Raw genomic sequence first — 22,130 nt, forward strand, 5'->3', positions numbered from 1 at the left:
TGTCGCATACGTTTATGGGCGTGTCATTTAACTTGTTGTGTTGCTCTGCTTCCTCTTTGTGCTTAACTGGGTTGGCATGCGCGTACATAAGTGTTGCTTAAAGCCGACTCCTGCTTCTGTAAGTAAATATGGCCATTGCTATTAATATTATTTGGGAAAATCAATTGCACTCCTCTTTTTTTTTTTTAAGAAAGTAGTTGACCTGAGAATATTGCTGAATGATTGTTTGTCACTTTTTTTTAGGTTAAGCACAATACACTGTTGAAAAAGACATTCATTACGTGTCAGGTTTGTTGTGCCGTTGAACCAGTTTGACTTCATCCCTAAGTGAACGCGTATTTTTTTTTAGTTAAGATATTCCATAATGTGCAGTCTTCTACAACTGTTTCAATATGTAGTCCGATGAAGGAACTAGCTCCATCTAGTGTTAAAGCTGAGAAGTTCAGCAGAATGTAAGTTACTTAAGCTTTTTGTGTGGGCCATAGTCGATGTATTTTCATTCAATTAACATACTCAAATACTCAATGTACTGCTTTAAGTGTAGATAAACAAAGGTACACTGACTTGACAAAAATGAGTGCAGTATCTGTTAGTCAAAGAAGCCAAATTATAAATGTATGAAGAAAAAACTGCAATGCTTCGTTATGGAAAAGTATTACAGTTTGCTGTTCTGTTTATGATTTTTTTCATCCCTATGAAGGAGTCTTGCAAAGGATGGCGCTATCAGAAATACAGAAAATGATTTTTTTCCTCCATTGGGACCTCTGCTGGCAACATCCAACTCCATTGGCAGACATCATTGTTGTTCTTCCAAGTCTTAAAAAAAGAAAAGAAAATAACGCAAACTGTTGTTTCCCTTTGAAAATCACGTTCTATTAATTCTCCATTTAGAGGCTCAGGGCTGTCGATTTACCCAATTCTTGAGTCACGGGCATCCTTTGGGTATTCGTATTACGGAATAACGAGAGCGGTTCAAACCCGGAACGTCGTGCCGAAAGTATTTATCCGCCGCTCACTGGATTTTCTGCCATTGCGTGTTTCAGGTGTGGCCAGTCGCGACGAGAGGACCGAGCGCTAGCGCCCCACTACAACCCGCCCCGACTGTTGTGGCAGTGCCGTAGCAGCACGGAATGGTTTGTGGGTTACACTGAGATGCAGGCCATACCGTGCTGCCACAGTGAAGCCCCACCCACTCGTCCAAAAAGGCCCCCCGTCTCCTCTCGGCTTGGCTCGGCACGTCTCGGCGCCGGTCGCTTGACTGTAGCAGCACGTAAATATTGGAGTGGACTCTCTCGGCCGAAGCCTCCAGTATTCATCGTGCTGCTGAAGCAAAGATGACCACTTGCTCCAAAAAAAAAAAACGCCAAGGCATAAGTATATCGTGTTTACATACACCCGTACAGCGAAAATTACGCGGTGGGAAATTTTCGTCTCTGGATTCGAAAGGAATTCAAGTCATGCGTCTCAGCCGCCCTCTGTCCGAATTCATTGGCGAGTGATTTTTATTTATATATTTTTAACACTTTTACTACAAGTGCTAATTGGTTCTCGGCCTTCTTTAGTGACTAAGTATCGTATCGGTCCTAAAAAACATATCGGTCAATCTTTTAAGTTGTGTGTTTACGTATGTTTTCTCAGCTGCCAAACGTATGACTCGCCGATTTCACTCCACTCCAATAGAAAATGTCTTTGCATATTTTAATCATTTTAATGGCTTAATAAATTATTTTCTTCTCTTTTCTGTTTTATTGTCTTGGCATATTTTGGGCAAAATTGGTGTGATTGTATCATTTTTTAAAGGGTTTGGGGGGGGGTAGATTGGGAACCTTGTAAGGGATAACGGCACTTGAGTGTAAAATGCAACTACTCACGAAAAAGTCAAGCCACAAAAGCACTTCTCGGATAAATTAATTTCATAAGTAGAGGAACTGATTTTTTTTAGGTGCTGTTCACTAGCAAAAAAAAAAAAGCAGTGGATTTTTTTCAAGTAGGATTTGAGCTTTTCCACATTCCATTTGCAAAAGCAATCTCATTTTATGTCCATTTTTATTTTACGTGGCAAAAATGATGTTGTAATATACCTTTTAATTATATTGAATACCCCCCAAAAATTGCGGAAGTTCAGTGGCCATATTTCAAGCCTCTGGAGGATTCATCTCACAAACGTTTGATCTACTAATGCTTTTAATAGATCATAATAAACATGCCTTTAATCATTTTTATCCATAACTTCAGGCCTTGGAATTGGAATAAATACGAGAAGCCCCTCATGAGGAACCCACAGCTCTTGCATGTTCTAATCATATGAAACTGCTTTGTAATTGATGCTGTTTAAATAAAGTTATTAATCACAAAGCTGTTGGTCCCATTTTTTTAATCATTGGAATACATGACAGCTCATTTTCTTTTTAAAATGAGGTGCTTTAGATTTTTCTTCTTCTCGCTTTTGCTTCATAATGTAATTATTAAATACACTAAGTCGATTTTTTTATAGCGATCCACTTGTTTGGTAAAGCAAAAAGTACTGATGACGTCGCTTATTTTTCATCTCGTGAGGCCTCGTGTTTTGGACATTTAAAGAAATCGCGTTTTATTGCTTCTAAATTTGTAGAATTATTTCCCTTCGTCATTTAAAATGACCGTAATTTAGATAAGGTACGGTTATTTAAAAATAATAGGCCTGCTATATTAAGTAAAACATTAGACGAATGTAAACAATGTGCATGATAAAATTGGGAAATCGTCATGGATAAAAGTGTGTGTGTGTGTGTGTGTTTTGGGGCGTTTATTAGGTTATTCGTAGTCATTTTAATTGGATAACATTTCCATTAAATGTGTATACTTTGTAAAAGTTTGTGCTTATTTTAAAGTTTAAAAAAAAGGAAATCCTTACATTCACGTGTTTTATATACATTCATATTCGAAGGCCCTGCACTGAAATATCAAATATTAATGTGCACTTGCTGCGTGTATTCCCATGCAATATTTGCCTGGCAACAAAGGTCTATATATATCTATATTTCTGTGTGTGTGTGTGTGTCAATGCTGACATCACTCGACCCCAGGTTGTGTTTATATATTTTTAGACGAAATTACATCGCAAAAAATATATATCTTGACATAACGAAATCTGTAAGGGCATTTTTTTAATATTTATGTCCACTTGTGCCTTCGAAATTGATAAATGTAGAAACCTAAGAGGCCACGAATTGTCATTTTTCTTATTTTTACTACGTTTTCACATCTCACCAAGCGAATCACAGATCATTTTAAGTCATTTACGGATGGATGGATGGAGAATGTTTTCATTTTTGCTCTTGTGTCACCTGGAGGAACGTGTGGATAAATGTAAATCAGCTCAAACGTCCAATTTAATTCAAACGAGCATGTAAAACTTGTGATTCTGTCTTTTTCTTTATTTGGCAAAATATTACGTAAAAGTGAACATATTATTGGCTTCGAAATGAAAAGATCAATGTAGGCCTTATTTCGCAATCATATCAGCTGCGTCACAAGATGTTCCCGAAATATGTGGGGGGGGAAATAAATAAATAAAATTCACTTCACCCTTCACGGGGCACTCAATGGCTGCCATTGACGTCGATGGCTTTGAAAAATGAGCATTCGCTGTCAGTCTTCCCACTTCATATAAATTGGACGCCTGTCGCTTCACTTAGTTCATTCCTATGAAATGATAATAATTAACTTCAGATTGCCTTAGAGTCTATTGCCCTTTTAACACCTTCATATTTGGTTGTTGTGAACATTTCATGAATGTATCATTTTGCTTATTCAAAAGTTATCGATAAAAACAACCATGACTCAAGAAAAATATACAATTGAAAATTGGTGTCGTCGGGCCAGATTTACATACCAAATATTCCGGACCTAAAATATGATGTCCACCACGTACTGTAAGTGGTCTCCCCCTAAACCCCCCATGATTATTCCCACAAATAGTTTCGCCCATAAACTGATTGGCTCAACGTATAGCCGCTAAAGTGTACGTGACGGCGGAGTCTATGAAGTTGCCCACAACACGCGTGGACGCGTCGGTCACCTCCCACAGGGCTTCCTCCGTCACCCCCGCCAGGAGCAGCAGCGTGGTGGCGACCGAGAAGAGCCCCCAGGCCAGGAGGGTCGGGACGAAGCGGCGCGACCTCGCCGCCACCGTCGTCGACGACGCCGCCTCCCTCTCGTGAGGCACCGTTATCTTGTCGACGTCGCCCAGCCTCACGGCGTCCCACTTTGTCACGTCGAGCGGAGGCACTTCCGGCAGTGTCCGAGTCGTCTCCTCTTCCCGCTCCTCTTCCTCCCCTTTCAGGACCGCCAGCTTTTGTCGGAAGTCGTGCATGTGCTCCAGGAAGCCGAGCGGCTCCGTGACGCCGCGGAAGTCCTCGGCCGCCGCCAGCACGCCCCGCTGCCGGTCCAACATGTCCCGCAGCCGAGTCATTTCCGGGTCGTACGCTTGCAAGACGGCCAGCTTGTGCGTCTCGAAGTCGCACCGGATCTCGTTCTTCTTGCTCTCCAGGGCGGCCGCCAGCTTCTCCAGGTAGGCGCCGGCTCGCTCCGCGTCCTCGCTGACCGCCTGGAGAGCCCCCTTCTTGGCGGCCCGCAGCGACTCCAGGCGGTCGAGAGCGCCGGGGCTCGGCCAGCCCTCGGCGCCGCGAAGCAGCTCGTCGAAGGCTCGCCTCTCCCGCTCGTACGCCTCCTCCAGGGAGCAGAAGCGGTGCTCCCGGTGCTCGTCGGCGGTGGCGCAGCGGCCGCAAATCAGCCTCCGGTCCGTGGCGCAGAACATGTTGAGCGGCTGAGCTTCGTGCTGGGCGCACACGCCCGTTCGGGGCATCACCTTGAGCCGGGCGTATTTCTCCACGATACCGCGGAGGGAGTAGTTGACCTGCAGGCTGCTGGCGCCGTTGTGCGGGCTCTCCTTGCGGCACGTCGGGCACCTGAACGGCGACCTGGAGAAAGCCGAGCTCCGGAGGGGTTCCAGGAGCGCCTCCAGGCACCTCCGGCAGAAACTGTGCGAGCAGAGAAGCACTCGGGGGTCGTCAAAGAGACCGCAGCATATCGGGCACGTCAACTCCTCCTCCAGCTGCTCCATGTTGGACTCCTGTCAAAAAAAGGAAAAGGAAAAAAAGTGGCTGTCACGTTGGAGCTTCCTCGCCATGGCAGTCTTTTACATTGCGTGACATGTCCGTTCCACGATCACGACGTGGATCGCCACGTAACATTTGAAAGAGTCACAAAGTTGAAAAATCAAAATGGACGCGCTTTCAAATAACCGAGCCCCGAAAGGCACCACCGTCGACGGCCGCTCGCTGTCAAGAAGCTCCGTGCCGATCCCGTGACGCGTTCAGGTTCGCTTGGTAACAAGCGGGAGAAAAAGCAAAGGAAAAAAAAAAAAGCAAAGCGCTCACTCACCAGCAGCTGAGAAGACCCGCACGTTACGACGCAATCATGTCGTTTGTTGCCGAGCAGACTTCATCCACTTACTTCCGGGATCTCGACGTTTAACCCTTTCAACGCGAGTCTGGGGTAAGTAAAAAAAGAAATAACATAATTATAATTATCAAGCTAGAGTCATGAATTAACCTATTAAAAGTAGGCTCGCTAACTCGTACACGTGAAAATAATTAGTTACGACTGTATAATTTACATCAAATAATCAGCGTTTTGCGTTTTTACTAATGATGTCTTTTGGCAGACGGTCTCTAGTGAGATTGGCTGTTGCCATGCAAAACACGATAGCGTGGAATAACTGTCAACTTCGGTTTTAAGAGCATTTTAGCGCCCGTTCTCGGGCTGCCCCACTTCTGTCACAATGTGTGTGGATGGTGATAAAAACAAATATGCTAATTATAGCAAACATTTAAAAAACGCTCACACGTTGCTAACCGTAAAACTCATGCCATTTTTGATTGACCCTTATTAGGCCACTCATTTAACTCATTGCTGCCGTTGACGTTCAACGACAGTTTGTCCCAGTAAAAATGGATTGGACGTCAATGGAACGTAAACGAGTTAGCCCTCCTACTTTAACTGAATTGGACGTCTGAAATGAACATTTTGGGAACTCGCTTGTACTACACCAATGTTCCTATTGTCATTTACCCCCAGAAATGTGTTGTTCACGTATGTAAACATTGCGTCTTTGTCATAATGTTTTCATTTTTATTACCAAAATTAGCTAGTTGAAACAGTGTCATGATTTAGTATATTTTAAAAAGCAATTTTAAGTGTAGTTATTCTCAAGCAAGGGTAGGGAAAGGTTCACAACTTTGACTTGAGCTAGAAAAGTCAAATGAAAAGTCAATATAGTCCATAGCCGTAGCACCATAACATCTCTGCATGTAATATAAGTAGCATCAAAATTCCACTGCATCAAAAGCATTTTCGTTGTGGAAAAGATGGACGGTTAGGGACATTTAGACGTACTGAAAATCCCAATTTCATCGAGATTAGAGTATTTATTTTTTCCTTACTTTCTTTCAAACTTACTTTTAACCCACTCAGGGTTATGTAACATGTATTTGCAATAGTCACGTGTGGGAATTTTTGACCCGGATTTTTTTTCTTCCCTTGTTTCCATGCCATCAGGAACAACTGCCTATCGTTTACGTTGTGATTGGATGGGCGGTTGGCTGATGTAACTCCGGCCTCCCACCGAAAAGTGTCGCTGTAATTGAAAATGGCCGCAGAAAGGGACGACTTCCGGAAGGAGCAATTTGTGCTATGCTTCTTGGAAGATGGCGGCGATGTTTACGTGTTGTCTAAACTGCTGCGGAGACGGAGGATCTGGACATGTCCAACTTAAAGAAATGCCCACGGTTCAATTGGATACTCATCGTATGGGTAAATCGCATTTCTTATTTTATTAGAATCCAATTTATATCACAAAACTCCATCAATGTGAGTTATTCTCTGCTAACATCCTACGAGATCAGCTGACCATTAGTAAAGTGTATGGTTCGTTCCAGAATCGAACATTTTAAGAATCGAATTTTACATAATTCTCATAAAAAATTGAAAAACATTTTGCCCGTCCTAAAAAAAAAGATAGAGAGAAAGGTATGCTCGAAAATAGATGTTTAAATACCAAAAGAATGAAGTATTTTTGTTGTTGTTGTTCCATGTCCCTAACGTCTAAAATTGCACGATTAAATACATTTTGGGAGGATATCATTTTTTCCCAATCTCTTATAACTGTGAGAACAAGTGTTTTCATGAACGTCATATGCTTGCTAGTTGACAGGTTGGTTTAATTTCATCCAAGTCTCTCTCTCTGGTCTTGATTTAATTTGATATTTTTGTGGTAAAGGATTTACAAAACACTGATTTATTTGGACTTTTGTGTTGCAGGAACAGATGTTGTGATAGTGAAGAGTGGCCGGAGGATATGCGGCACCGGAGCGTGCCTTGCCAACGCTCCTCTGCACCAGAACAAAAGTTACTTTGAGTTTAAGATCCAGTCCACTGGTGAGTACTGATGTCTGTCAAGTTTTCCCTTTTTTCGACTTAAGGCTTTTCTTAACTACACGCCAAATGATTTTCTGATTTGTGTTGTCTTTTGGTGCTCATTGAAAAGGTATCTGGGGAGTAGGCGTTGCCACACAGAAAGTCAATCTCAACCAAGTGCCTTTAGGCCGAGACGCCAACAGCCTGGTCCTGAGACATGACGGTTGCGTTGTTTACAACAACGAGGAGAAGAACCGCCTGCCTGCCAACAATCTCCCACAGGAGGGCGACGTAGTGGTGAGTCCCAGCTCCGTTCTTTTCAGGATTCACACCAGAACCCGTCCAAACAGAGGTCAAATGGCATCATTTACATCCCTTTCGTGAAGTTAGGACATCTCTAATTGCCGTTCCGGCCCACGCCAGATCGAGTTGGCACAAATTTGGCCCGCCCACCAAGTTTGACACCCCTTTTTTGTCTTAATTTGACTTGTAAGAGTAATGCAGGATATATTTTAGGAAAATAATTTTCTGTATAATTCTGTGTTATTTTCACTTATGGCATGTTGGCAATAACCTTCGCCGTTCAGCAGAGGGAGCCACAGATACAAAACGAATGTGATATTCTGATACTTAACCACATTCCATACCATTTATTTTTTTTATAAATCTTGAACAAAAACATGGCCAACATCGTTGCAGTCTACCTGCTGCCAAAGTATGAATAATTTGAAGTGTAATTTAATTGTCGTCCACAGGGCATCACATATGATCATGTGGAGATGAACTTATATTTGAACGGGAAGAATATGCATTGTCCCGCATCGGGGATACGTGGCACCGTGTCCCCCATTGTTTACGGTAAGGACATCTGTTTTTTTTATTGTTATTATTTTTTTTTTACATTTTTCAAGAGCAACAATATTCACCGTTTTGTTCCAGTGGACGACAGCGCCATCTTAGACTGCCAGTTCAGTGACTTTTACCACACGGCTCCCCAAGGGTTTGAGAAGATCCTCTTCGAACAACAAATCTTCTAAACGAGCGCCTTCATCATTGCCGTGGTCGTCACGTTTTGGTTGTGATTTGCCAATTTTCTCTCCCCATTGATCCCCAATTACCTCACGCTTGATTTGTGATGTCTTTCCCATTGAAAAGGCAATCTTAAATTTCCATTACCAGATGTCCCAAATTGCACATTTTCTGAATCACGGGCCGTTTCTCCGTGTTAGCAAAACGGTTTCGAAAGGCCCCGTGCTGATCGATATTTATTTTATTCACAGATCAAACATTAAGCAAGTTTCAGGTTAGTTATGCAGTGATTTATGTTTTTGCGACCGTATGTTTTGAACTGACAGAAAATGACGTGCAACACGTTGAGATTATAATGAGAAGTCGATTGTCCTCCTCCTCCCGGTATGTATATCTTGAAATCGTTTATGGCTTATTTATTATCCAATATAGGAATATTATCAGAAGCGTACGGTTCATCTTGTTGCAGGTGCGCCGCGCCGCTCAAGTATCCGACGACATATACATGTCTTTGTTTGCACTATTTGATTATACAAGAAAATCCAAATATTGTCGAAAGATTAAACGTTTGTGTCTGCAGGAATCGTTTCTTTTTTGATCATTGCAAACAGGATTTTTTTTTGACATACTAATACTACTACTTTATTTTCCATCAGTAACAACATAGTAACTGCAGAGAAAGAGAAGTGACCTAAAACAACTTTAAAAATATATATTATTGCCCATGGTAACATGCTGACCTTGCATGATGCATTTCATCAACTTTCCAGTTTATTTAAAAATACATATATATACTATAATAAAACAATAAAGAAAGCACTACATCTAGTAGAAATACATTGATCTATTACATAAGGCCCTTTAATTTCACCTCACTTAAAAGTGCAAAAAAATATTACAAATGACATTAACATACATTTCCCCCCCAAATCCATCAAAAAAGGACAGAAAAGTCACATGAATGTCAACATCCATAATGAGCTAGCATGCTATCAAATCGGGTTATGATGTCACAACCTGGGAAAAAGTGGGCGTTTCACCCAAAATGAGGGAAACGCCCACTTTTTCCCCCCGATTTCCTTGCCAAATTTGTTTTCTATCCATAAAATTACATTAGCGCATCAGTGCAGTCGTTTTTTTTGGGGCCACCATTTCTTGGCAGAGCTAGCTATCCCGACTCAAAGGTCCATAGCTGGTAACCACGCCCACATGGGCCACGTGACTTGGGTCGTCAGCAACCCGCCCTGGAGCCCACCAGCAGCAGCAACAGCAGCAGCAGGAGGAGGACACGAGCTGCCGTGCCTAAGCCTCATCTCACGAGGAGGAAGGAGGAGATCCCGACAGCCGGAGTCACCACACAAGCAACCCCCTCCCCGTCCTCCCGGCTCTAACACCCCCGCGCGCAGCCATGGCAGACAACGCCGGCTTGGAGAACCACCGCATCAAGAGCTTTAAGAACAAGGGGCGCGATGTCGAGGTGAGAGGCGACTTGCTGGCTCATTGGAGTCGATTTGCGAGCGGCGGCTCAGGTCGGGGCCTCCCTTCGACGGCTAGCTGCCCGGCCCCGACGAAGCTAACCTCGGCTAAAAGTGTTCGTCGGCCTCCCGTTCGGACATTTTCGCACAATTTCGCCTAACGGGGCGGTCGCTAACTTACTCGTAGACGGTAGTGTTGCTACTTTTTTTCCGAAATGACGACGTATTCGGGTGGAATTTGGCAAATGCTAGCTCGCCGATGCTAGCTGTCAGTGGCTGCTAATGCCTCCGGCTAGTCGGCTGGACGCCGGTGGTTCGCTGGAACGGTGGGCCCGTTCCGCCGGGACTACCTCCACGTTCGCCTCGTGTGCTAGACCGAGTGACCCCGACGCCGACACTCCCTCCGCATTTTTGTCATTTTTGCATACACAAATGACGGTCGTCGTTAAAACTAAAAACACGCGGCAGGTAAAGAAAAATCACCATTCGCCCCACCTTCCCTCGCATGCTAGCTAGCCAGGTGAGCTAGCTTGAACCGAGCAGGCGGGATTAAGCGTTTTAATCACCCGTCGGTGCCGCAAAATTACATTTACGTTCGCTTTACCCTCATTTTCACCACCGTGGAAGTGTCTACTAAGTAACCGGCGAGTTAACAACTAGAAAAGTGACTCCCCTTCGGCATAACCACTCGTCCTTAACTCGATTTAATTTCCCCGAATACTGCGTTGAAATGATTCGAGATGCGAAATGTAGGCTTTTCCATGTAGCCAAAATCTTTCCCAGACTTTTCAGTCGTGAATTAATATGAGAAAGGGCAATATATTTGAAGAAACCCCAGCAGTCCCGTTGCTTCCTGATCTATTAGTAATCCTGAGATAATCCTCCAACAGTACAATGCATAAAAAAGCAGGCTCCCAGCAATCCACTCAGCCTAAAACTTGCGGTTCAATGTCCAGCCGGTGCTTGTTTTCAACGTGTTTGGATGTCGGTGGCACGAGCACATGGCCGCCCTGACAGATGGACCTTGCCAACGCATTCTTGATGCTATTTCAGGCATCCTGGGCGTCTAGCTTCTCTCTACAAGTCGCTACTTCATCCCATGTTGGCTTCAACCTGGAGGACTTTTTTTTTGCAAACGTTGCCCCGAGGCTTTCGTCTGCTTTTCTGATTTGCAACGATAGGCTGGATCAACCCACCTGCGCTTTAAATGGATGACTCAGGCTACGGCTGGATGGATTACTAATGTTAATTTGATCTTCTTTAGAACAAACCATCACACCCGCCGCAGTCGATTTTTGAGACACGTCAATATTCGGGCGGATGAGAAAGTCTCAAAATGTTTGACCGTGGATGCCTATTCAACAGGAATTTATTGTAATCAGAGATCATCTATTCCGTCTTCATGCTAATTATGTTTAGATTTGTCCAATATTGCGGCAAAATGTACAATGTAAAACGACGAAAATCAAACTCGCGGTAATTATTACTCAAATTACAATGCCCAAAATGACGCTCTTACTGGAATAATGAAATGGAAGAACCACTAAAAGCCCTGTTAGCACAATCCGCTAACAGCTAGCCATGTTTATGCAAGCTAAAGTTTACTACACTTGTTCTAAATTGGATTTGAGCAACTGGGATAATAAACTAAGCAGATTGGAAACTGAATTCAAGGCACAGTTAAACGACGTGTGTATTAGCGACTTCGATTGTGCTACACTATCGCTTAATTACACCATAGGTGGCATTGTGAGCCTCTCGAATATGTCGATGGGCTTAATTCCCTTTTTACTTAGGCTCACCACGCATATTTTTAGGTGACAGTTAGCATGTTGGCCTTACCAGCATTCCACTCTATTATATATTTATATATATATCTGCTTGGTGCAACAAAACAACATGGCTCAAATGTTTAAAAGATAGAAAAATTGAAAAACTTATCTGAAAAAACAGTAAGTATTTTCCTCACACCAACCTTGAGTTCCCAAAAATTGACCACCGCAGACCCTGAACAACGTCTGGTTGTCAAAAAGTCCAATAACGGCTTTAATCGGCCAATATAGTATTAATCTCTTAAAGTTGCGCCAAAATCAGTTTTGTGTTCACGCGCCAAAAAGTTGAAGCCCGTAAAAGCAAAGAACGTTCGGTGCTGCTCACGTACAAATAAACAACGAAACAACTTTAACAACATTTTGACTCCATTCTCATCATGTCAAACCTTTCAATCTATATTATGAATATATATATATTTTTTTGCAGCTAATTTCCTATGGCACACCTGACCATCTCAGCACTGTAAACACCGACTTAGTAGTATTTCAAGTCTGCTTCTGCCATGACGCCCCAAACATACCGAGCCGCGAATACCTTTCATTTTCTAACATCGGCAGTATGACACAACACGACAATCATTCCAAAAATGTAACGGTTCCATTTTAGCTGACCCCAAAACTGGAATCTGACCGAGCAACTTGTCTTTCGGAGTACTCTCAGAAAATGAGTTTTTAGTAGACGTCAAATCGCTAATAATGGATTGTTGGCCACCAATTAATTTAGTCTGGTTTGGCGCAGCGCAGCAATGGTTTGTGGGAAGATAGCGCCGCTGAGTTTTGACTGTGAGCACATTACGCAAGAGGCTATTTGGGAAAGCAACATGAACCCGTTGAAAGAGTCACAGGACCTCAAACGGCAAACGCCAACAGATGCATAAATACGGCAATTACTCCAGCTCGTGTCTCCTCACTTGTGTGCTATATGCGGTACTTGTTGGTTAGGCACCCCTCGCATCATTAGAAATATTCACCCGTTGTACCCCCATGTTGACTATTACTCGTAGTGACCATAACGGCTACCGACAAAATTCCTTTCATTTGATAGTCCATTTCATATTCATTTAAATGCAAGGCTGCCAAATACTACAAAGTTTTCGTCTTTACTGAACTACTAACTACTTTTTTTGTATTACATTTTTGTTTTTGGCTTTCCGTTTTTCGCTAGCCATGACATTTCATTTCCAAAATCATGTTTTAAATAAGTTTGGCACGTTGTCAAAATGTTCCATTATTTTGAAAGTAGCATTCTCACTTCCTTTTCAACAACACAAATCGTTGATTAGCGGTTTGTGTTTATTTTTTATTTTTTTTGCCAGAATTGCCCTTTTAAAAAAAGGAAGTTGTTTGAAAAGTATTAGAAAATGAGATGATTAGCTTTATTTTATGGTATATTATGGTAAACCCCACTTGCAAAAAGGGTCATAATATCTGAAAATTATCTTTGCCCAATACATTTTTTTTTTACATTTGGCAGCCCTGTAAATCTAATGTTATTTATATTTCTATGATGGTGGGCAATAAATCATCTTCCTATCTATCACGGCTGTAGATGAATGTTAAGTAGGTTGTGTTTTAACATCAGAGGAGAGCTTTTAATGCTAATGCAGCTGCCCAGAAAGCTCGCTATCCACCATTTATGAATAATTTTGAATTTTTCTTCACAGACTATGCGAAGACATCGGAATGAGGTGACGGTGGAGTTGAGAAGGGTGAGAAAACACACCCACACACACCCACACAAGCTTCGATTGAAATATTTTATTTTAAATAACCAAAGTAAAAACCAAAAAAATGGACAGACACTTATTTGTGAAAATGGGGATTTTGCAGAAGTGCAATGAAATAGACTAACTCAAATGGCGTTAAAAAAAAGTCTTGACACTTTCAATGTAAATTGTCACACAAATTTGGTAAAATGAAAAATACAAAAAATAAACTTTAGTTATTCTTTAAGGGGTCCAAGTTCTGCTTATTGGATTTTTCTACCTAATAGTCACGTTGTAACTCATTCATAGAGTACAAAACAGAATTGTCTGCTTTTATTTTGACATTCTGACAGTTTTGTGTAGTCTGGTGCAATTGGCTCATATTTGCGTCTGCAGTCACATTTATTCATTCGTCCCCTACTCCGGTGCGTCTTATAGTGCGGAAAATACGGTATACATATTATTATTATTGGTTTTTTTTGGGAGGTTTTTATTTTTTATTTTTATAGAAGTCTATATTTGACTATTTTGCACTGTTAATAGCTCTTCAATTTCGATATGGAGTGAAAACAAAGGCATTCATTCCTTCATATCAGCGCAATTTTCAGATTTTAATTTTTTTTCTCCGAACTGCGTGCTTAATATCCACATCGCTGAGACGGGAAAGATTGAAAAGATCACGTGCTCTGCCGTTCTATTACGTTCCGCGGCATGGGATCAGGTCGGGACCCAAACAGTCGGTACGGTACGCTGGCCGATCGGGTCAGAACCAAAACAGTGCAGTAGGCTGATTAGTCATCGCTGACGCACAGCGGCATGATGCACGAGAATGTAGGCCAAGGGAATCTCCTCCTACCAGTCAAGTCACTGTGTGTGCGGGCGCTGTACAAGTAGACCACCAAAATGTGTTCACTCTCAGGGTGCAGGCTTATTTTTGGGGGGGAGAAAAGCTTTGAGGATGGCCTGGATTCACTCCGGCTTTAAGAATTTATTCTTGCATTAACGCGTTCCACCCCCCCACTCACTCACATCTGTGTCCCCTCGACAGAACAAACGAGACGAGCACCTACTGAAGAAGAGAAACGTTCCCCAGGAGGAGAGTCTGGAGGACTCGGACGTCGACTCAGACTTCAAAGGGGTAAACAATGGGAATATAAATAAATAAAAGTTGCTTGTCAGTTACATGGTACCAAAAAATTGCATTTTGCTTTACTAAGCTTCTACTTCCTTCTTTGGCATCATTTTCTGATGTTTTGGAAACTATTTCCCATCCAAATATACCAAAATAGCTTTCTGAGAACATTCATATATTTACTAAGAATATTTTTTCTTGAAAAATGAATACTTAAAAGCCCCCCCAAAAAACTGTTTACATTTTGCAGAGGCTGATTATTTCTCTCTCTAAACCTTATTTTACGTTTCTAGAGAGATTGGGCGCTAACTTGCTAACGCTTTGTGCAGCTGCCGCATTTTTGCTTGCTATTTAGGCCTTTTAATCTTCTCAAAAATGTGCTTCAGGCAGTCGAGGGTTAATTAGTAGAACGTGTTGTAAATCTTCTAAAAGCTCTTTATTTCCTGTTGTTTTTTTTGCAGCAAAGTATTAGACTTGATGCCATTTTACAGGTAAGCGTCGCAAGTGTACACGTAAAAAAAGGTCAACCTTTCTTAAATAATGCCACTCTTATTTTGCTCTCGTTTTCAGAACGCCACCAGCGACAACGCCGTCATCCAGCTCAGCGCCGTGCAGGCGGCCAGGTGACACATTCTCACCAATTACAGTGGTACCTCGACATACGATCTTAAACCGTTCCGGGACTGAGATCGTATGTCGAGCTTTTCGTAACTCGAGCGGACGTTTCCCATTGAAATGAACTAAAAACAAATTAATTCGTTCCAACCCTCTGAAATAACACCAAAACAGGATATTGGATTGGAAAAAAATGTTTTATTTCTTCTAATTCGCCATCTATTAACAAAGTAACACATAACTAGTGGTTTAATAGTAATAAAATGTGTTTAATAGAAGTATAATTAGACGCAATTCGAAGGGGGAAGAGAGAGAGAGAGAGGGGTGGGGGCGTTAATTCGCTCCAATCCTCTGAAAAAACACCAAAAACAGGATATTGGATTGGAAAAAAATGTTTTATTTCTTCTAATTCGCCATCTATTAACAAAGTAACACATAACTAGTGGTTTAATAGTAATAAAATGTGTTTAATATAACTAAAATTGAGCGGTGTTGTGTGCACGAGTATACTTCATTACCCAGAAAGCCCTCTTTTTGCCGGCGCATGCGCGTTGTGCGTTTCCTGGTCGAAACTCGTCTGAATAAATCGTTCAGTGCTCGTAGATATGTGTTATACACGAAAGAGATGCGGCAAAAAAGATGATAAACAGCCTCATGTCATGGCCACCTGTCTTTCTCGCATCTCGCAATTTTGATCGTATCGCGGGCGAATTATTCGAACGAAATTTTCGTCGTTCCACGAGCTGATCGTAGGTTGAGTTACCACTGTACTAGCGTATATCCACCCGCTAGGCTAGGTTTTAACCCGTGTTGTTGTTTCCCGCATGTCAGAAAACTGCTCTCCAGCGACAGAAACCCCCCCATCGACGACTTGATAAAGTCCGGCATCCTGCCCATCCTCGTCAACTGCCTGGAAAGAGACGACAAGTGAGTTTGGAAACATTCAAGTGGGCGAGAGCCGTTAGCCTTTGCGCGCGTCGAGGAAATGCAGCGGGTTGTTGGCGGGCCCGAGCCAAATATAACAGCATTCCTGTCTTCCGGAGGTCCGGACTTCCCAGGACCTCGCGTTGGCTCCCGACGATGATAGGATAAATAGCCGCGCCGGAAGAATTTGTAGGCGGAGCAACAGCTCGGCTAGTGTCGCGTAACGCGGAGAGCTCGTTGAAGAATGCGGAGTTGTTTGTTTGCGTATATCTGCTCGTCTGCTTTTTTGGGGGTTGCTCTTTCCGCCTTCTTCGGCTTAATGTCCCCCTAATTCTTTTTATTCATGTTGTGAAGCCCCTCTCTTCAGTTCGAGGCCGCTTGGGCTCTGACCAACATTGCTTCCGGGACGTCGGCGCAGACTCAAGCCGTGGTTAAATCCAGTAAGTTGGACCCAATCTCTTAACGTTGAATTGAAATACACACCTTACTTTTATCGGGTAATCTTTTTTAGCGCTTTTAGCTAGTGGCCATTGGGGCATTCATTTTGGGTCTGTAGCGGACGGCGTATTTATTGTTGCTAATATGGTCAAATTGTTGATTTTTATGCTATTCTCAAGTGTTTTTTAAATTTTTTATTCTCATTATGGCAACTAGAATACAATGTAGTCAATGCTGTGTTTTGTCATGTGTGTTTTTAGATGCAGTGCCATTGTTCTTGCGACTTCTTCTATCGCCTCATCAGAACGTATGCGAACAGGCTGTTTGGGCCCTGGGAAACATTATAGGTCAGTATAACTCTTTGATTTTTGACTCATCGGGTTACGACGTCCTCCACCAATGACGTTGGGACAACCGTGCCTCGTCCACTGCTTGGCTAGTGCATAAGAATTGTGGAATTGTGTGTGTTTGTGCTCTTGGAGTATCTTCGCCTTTTTCGTCTCCTTTTTTCACATTATGGGCTCAAACAATGAAGCTGGCTTTTCTAGGCTCAGCCCAAAAAAAATGCAATTACCACGGAAATGTATCTTAGTATCACAAAAAGAACGGAGAAAGAGGCGAGATACCCACGTACATCGGTGAAGATATGCTGCGCTCTGACCAAGGTTAAAACTGTCGGGGGGACGCCTGGCTCGCCAGTTTTGTGGTGATACAGACCTTATGTCGCCCACAGTCAAAGTCCATTACATTTCATGTCAAAGTAAGAACAGTCATTTCAAGCAGGCTTAATGTTCACCATGAAGTATTTAGTGGATAAATCAAAACTCACCCGTCATTGAAGAGTACAACACTTGGAAGTCAACGTCAAAGAGGAGAATTGAGTGTAAATTTTGGGCCTCTTTTGTCCAGGCGACGGGCCAGAGTGCCGGGACTACGTGATTTCCCTGGGCGTGGTCAAGCCGCTGCTGTCCTTCATCGACCCCTCCTTCCCCATCACTTTCCTGCGCAACGTCACGTGGGTCATCGTCAACCTGTGCCGCAATAAGGACCCACCTCCGCCCATGGAAACGGTGCAAGAGGTAAAAATGCAGAAGGGACCCGCCCCGGATGGAATGACTCCTCCCACTCTTAACTTCCCTTTTCTGCGACTCTCTCCTCCCTTGCAGATTTTGCCTGCCCTCTGCGAGCTCATACATCACACTGATATCAATGTAAGTCATGATCAGTTAACCATAATAATTCATATCTGCAATTAGCAACTCGTTTTGAGTTTGATTCCGAGCGAATGACGTCACGCGGGCTTGGCATTCCGTTTTAACGCCATTCAAAATGGTGTTCAGATCCTCGTCGATACAGTCTGGGCCTTGTCCTACCTGACGGACGGCGGCAACGAGCAGATCCAGATGGTCATCGACTCTGGCGTGGTTCCGCTTCTCGTGCCTCTCCTCCGACACCAAGAAGTGAAAGTGCAGGTGAGATTCGGGGTGCCAAAATGTCAAAACATCCGCGTCTCTTTTTCTAACGACATTTTCCCCTTTACCGTGTTTCTCCTGGAAGACGGCAGCTCTGCGGGCAGTGGGCAACATCGTCACCGGCACGGACGAGCAAACGCAAGTTGTTCTCGACTGCAAGGTCCTCGGATTCTTCCCCAACTTGCTCACACACCCGAAAGAAAAGATCAATAAGGTACCACAAGTGTGGCCATAGCAACGAATGGGCCGAATAAAAAAAATAATGTATATGACCTGATAACTAAATATCTGGAAGGGCTTTTCGTTGTACTTAAAATGAGAATAATGAATCCTTGTACCCTGTCATTTTCACAGGCTTGTTTGCTTTCAGGGTTGTCGATGTTACAAAATACTTTGAGTTAAAAAAAAGACTGTTTTTGTCATTTGCAGGAAGCAGTGTGGTTCCTCTCCAATATCACAGCAGGGAATCAGCAGCAAGTCCAAGCGGTCATCGACGCTGGACTCATCCCCATGATCATTCACCAACTGGCCAAGGTCCTTTTTTTTTTGCAACATTCCCTCATGGGCTACAGTGGGTCCGGTCCATGTGGGGCGGAAATGACCACGTGGTCCACCTCATAGTGACAGCCTATCTCTTCACAGGGTGACTTTGGCACTCAGAAGGAGGCGGCGTGGGCCATCAGCAACCTCACCATCAGTGGAAGAAAAGACCAGGTGAGCCCTTTTCAAACAATCCCTTGACCTACTGTATTCTCTCACATATAGGCCGTATTTGTCGCTCAAAAAATGATGACTGAATCAAGCCTACGGTTTATATGCGCAGGTGGAGTATCTGGTGGAAAAGAACGTCATCCCACCCTTCTGCAACCTCATGATGGTGAAGGATCCCCAGGTGGTTCAGGTGGTCCTCGACGGCCTCAAGAACATCCTCATCATGGCGGGCGAGGAAGCCAGCAGCATCGCCGAGATCATCGAGGAATGCGGGGGTGAGCTTCCGACGTTTGCTTTCGCTTAGTTTTGTCCCGCCGGACCCTCGGACATTTATCGTCTTCCTCCCGTTTCTCAGGTTTGGAGAAGATCGAGCATTTGCAGCAACACGAAAACGAGGACATCTACAAACTAGCCTTTGAGATTATCGATCAATACTTTTCCGACGACGTAAGTTCGCAGCGAGTCATCGCAAGACACCCGTTCTCGGCACAATGGGGTTTCAATGTGGGCGGAGTTTCCCCTGTGACTTGTTATTTTATTAAAAATTGTTGATTTTTTTATTGTTATTCACCAGGAGTTCTAAATCTTCAGAATTTCGATATATTTATTGGATACTTATGTGGTGATGGTGTTTTAGCAATCCACAGGAGGAATTAATATTAAACACAAAAAAGTAATAATGTTAGGGTTGCGTTTAAATGAACATCTTTGGTTAAAACTGAGAAAATCGAGCATGAGAAAACACGCCGTAAAAAAAAGCCACTTGGACCAAAACTACATTTCAGACACTGAATTGTCTCGGTATGACACATTTTGTTGAAAAAAATTACCGGTTTTTCTCATGTTTTACACCTGATCTCCACTTTTTAGATTGACGAAGATGCCAACGTGATCCCGGAAAGCACTCAAGGAGGAACCTTCAACTTTGACCCCGCTTCCAACATGCAGACAAAGGAGTTTAATTTCTAAGAAAAGAAGAAAGAAAAAAAGCCAGGATGTTTGCTTCAACCAGCTGCACGGGTACTCTGTAATCTCTACTCCCCACAATTCAAACATTCATACATTTCTCCTCCAATCTGGCAACCCAATACGGAAGGATGGACTTGGATATTGACATTCGTTCACCACTTGGGGGTTTGTGGCCCTCATCACCCACCACCTCTGCACTGTGGTGATTCTTTTTTTCTTTTTCTTTTTCTAAACAATCAGCACCCCTTCGCCACCATCTGGCAACCTGCCCCACAACCAGGATATTTTTTCTTTTATAAACAATCAGCACCCCTTCTCCACCATCTGGCAACCTGCCTCACTACCAGGATTTTTTTTATTTTTTTAAACCCCACATATCACATGACACAGAAAGCGGGAGGACGGAAGGACGTCGAATTACCGAAAGATTCACAACAAGCAAGCACACTTTAGTTCGCACCCACACGCTACACACTTTTGGACAATTGGTGTGTATACTTCTTTTGGAAGCCATCATATCACACACACACACACACGTGGGGAGAAATAGTCCTGTTTTTGTTTGGGTTCCCTCCCTAAAAACCCTTTTGATGTCGGGGCACGCCCACTTTGAGGGTCATCCGAGTAATCCTCCCTAACTAACCCATTGCAGAGCCAAGCCACCATTAACCACGGAGGGGGAAAGGGCCCATTGAGTTGCAGTTGGATTTGATGGGACTTCATGATGTCGCTCTTTTCTTCCCACCCCCTTTATTATTTTTTTTAATGTGACTCCAAACGAATTAGTCTCACCAGCCCCCCCCCTGAAAGTCAACTACCATTATTTTTGATTTCTTCCCGTTTAAAAGCGAACTAGCTGCTGAGAACGAGCGGCAAAGTCAGGCAAGAAAGAGGTAAAGTAGGAAGTGCAGAAACTTCCACTGTCGCGCTGGTTTAGCGCCTGGACCGGACTATACCGGACCGGACCAGACCAGACCACGGACCGCACTGCTCATGACTCCCCTGCAATGTGAATTGTGCAAGTTGGTGGTGGTGGGGGCCGGTGAGTTTATACCAAAATTTGCTTTAAAAAAAAAAGCAGCCTGAATTGAAACGGATTATTTTTAAACAAACGGAAAAAACATGTTTGAACGTTGTTGTTTTATTTTTAATTTTTTTTCTTAATGAATTCAGTTCGCATTTGCGATGATTTCCGTTCGCAGCTTCCGTCGCCTTTATTTTGGACCTTGGCTATGTTTTAGTCTCACGAGCAGGAAAGAGCAGAAGGACCACGCTGAAAAGAAAACGGTCCGGTCGGGAGCAAAAGAACAAAAAATGGAGTCGCATTTTTAGCAGGTATCATTTTTTATTTGATTGGAAAAAAAAAACGAGAACAGGACATACGGACTTTAAAGTTACAATAGTAAAATGGAGAACAACAGGCTAAATAGTTAACATGTTTTTCAAATAACTATAGTCTTTCAAATATAATATCATGGTCACAGAGAAAGAAAAAAAAAGTCACATTTGATTAACTATGGTAAAGTGTGACTTATAGTCCGGAAAATGCGGTAGTCATTTTTTAGTTAAAGTGCAAATCAAGGCTATTTATATAACGCAGCTATTTTCTCATGTTATTCGTAATATGCTGTTATGAGAATTACGTTGCAATATTGGAAACGCAAGCAAAAAAATATATGGTGGAGAAAGGCAGAATTCAATGCAGAAAAAAAGTGACAAAGTTAGCATTTGTTAGGAAAAAGTCTCAACTGGAGGTTACGAGAAAATAAAATTCAAATGAAGTCAAAATATGTTTGGGATGTGATGCTAACAATACATTTTCCCCCTTTTTAAAAACTGCGCCATTTGTCTTTGATTCTCCTTTTTTTATCTAAAGGTCACGACCCCTCTTTAGAAAACATCAACACAAGTACGTTGAAATTTCCTTGACCAAAAATCTGCTTATATTTTAAAATGATAGCCTCATAGTAACTTGCAATCATGAAAGTTAAATCCCGGATTACCGAATTCTTGCCGGACGGCGACTTTATTTCTCGGCGAGATTCCATTTCTTTTCAGCGTGTCCTCGTTCTTCGTCGAGGATAAAAAAGATACGCCGTTTTGGCTTCCAACCTTCACAGTACTACTTCACCACTCTTGGCCGGAGTGCTCGCTCACTCGCTTTGAACACTTGTACAAAAAAACAACAACAACAATGTCATGTGTATCTCTCCTAGCCGTCTATTGAATATAAATATATATAAGTATATTGACATGAAGCCTGTACAAAGCTGCTGCAGCCGACGCTCGTTGGACGGGCGGCAACGACCATGACCTTGCTGTCCAACATGGCTGCCGAGGCTTTTTCTTTTTTTTTTTCTTTTCTTGAG

General features: G+C 42.9%; 3 protein-coding genes across 3 annotated transcripts; 2 read left to right on the top strand and 1 right to left on the bottom strand.

The window, feature by feature from the left end:
* Window positions 1–3,982: 3,982 nt before the first annotated feature.
* On the bottom strand, window positions 3,983–5,406 carry trim13 (tripartite motif containing 13). The gene is made up of 2 exons (XM_077617632.1): window positions 5,184–5,406; window positions 3,983–5,113 (listed from the first exon to the last, which is right to left on the bottom strand). The coding sequence occupies exons 1-2, from the start codon at window positions 5,232–5,234 to the stop codon at window positions 3,983–3,985; spliced, it is 1,182 nt and encodes a 393-aa protein (XP_077473758.1). The 5' UTR covers window positions 5,235–5,406.
* On the top strand, window positions 4,252–9,066 carry spryd7b (SPRY domain containing 7b). Its single transcript, XM_077617604.1, has 6 exons — window positions 4,252–5,538; window positions 6,601–6,855; window positions 7,363–7,479; window positions 7,589–7,755; window positions 8,214–8,316; window positions 8,398–9,066. The coding sequence occupies exons 2-6, from the start codon at window positions 6,750–6,752 to the stop codon at window positions 8,493–8,495; spliced, it is 591 nt and encodes a 196-aa protein (XP_077473730.1). The 5' UTR covers window positions 4,252–5,538; window positions 6,601–6,749; the 3' UTR covers window positions 8,496–9,066.
* Window positions 9,067–9,644: 578 nt separating this feature from the next.
* Window positions 9,645–20,122, top strand: kpna3 (karyopherin alpha 3 (importin alpha 4)). Its single transcript, XM_077617134.1, has 17 exons — window positions 9,645–9,964; window positions 13,459–13,503; window positions 14,549–14,638; window positions 15,094–15,123; window positions 15,203–15,255; window positions 16,079–16,174; window positions 16,526–16,611; window positions 16,870–16,956; window positions 17,519–17,688; window positions 17,776–17,820; window positions 17,950–18,081; window positions 18,167–18,295; window positions 18,511–18,615; window positions 18,724–18,795; window positions 18,905–19,067; window positions 19,148–19,239; window positions 19,663–20,122. The coding sequence occupies exons 1-17, from the start codon at window positions 9,896–9,898 to the stop codon at window positions 19,759–19,761; spliced, it is 1,563 nt and encodes a 520-aa protein (XP_077473260.1). The 5' UTR covers window positions 9,645–9,895; the 3' UTR covers window positions 19,762–20,122.
* The last annotated feature ends 2,008 nt before the right edge of the window (window positions 20,123–22,130 follow it).

This window comes from Stigmatopora argus, chromosome 13, assembly GCF_051989625.1.
Source record: "Stigmatopora argus isolate UIUO_Sarg chromosome 13, RoL_Sarg_1.0, whole genome shotgun sequence".
Lineage (NCBI taxonomy): Eukaryota > Metazoa > Chordata > Actinopteri > Syngnathiformes > Syngnathidae > Stigmatopora > Stigmatopora argus.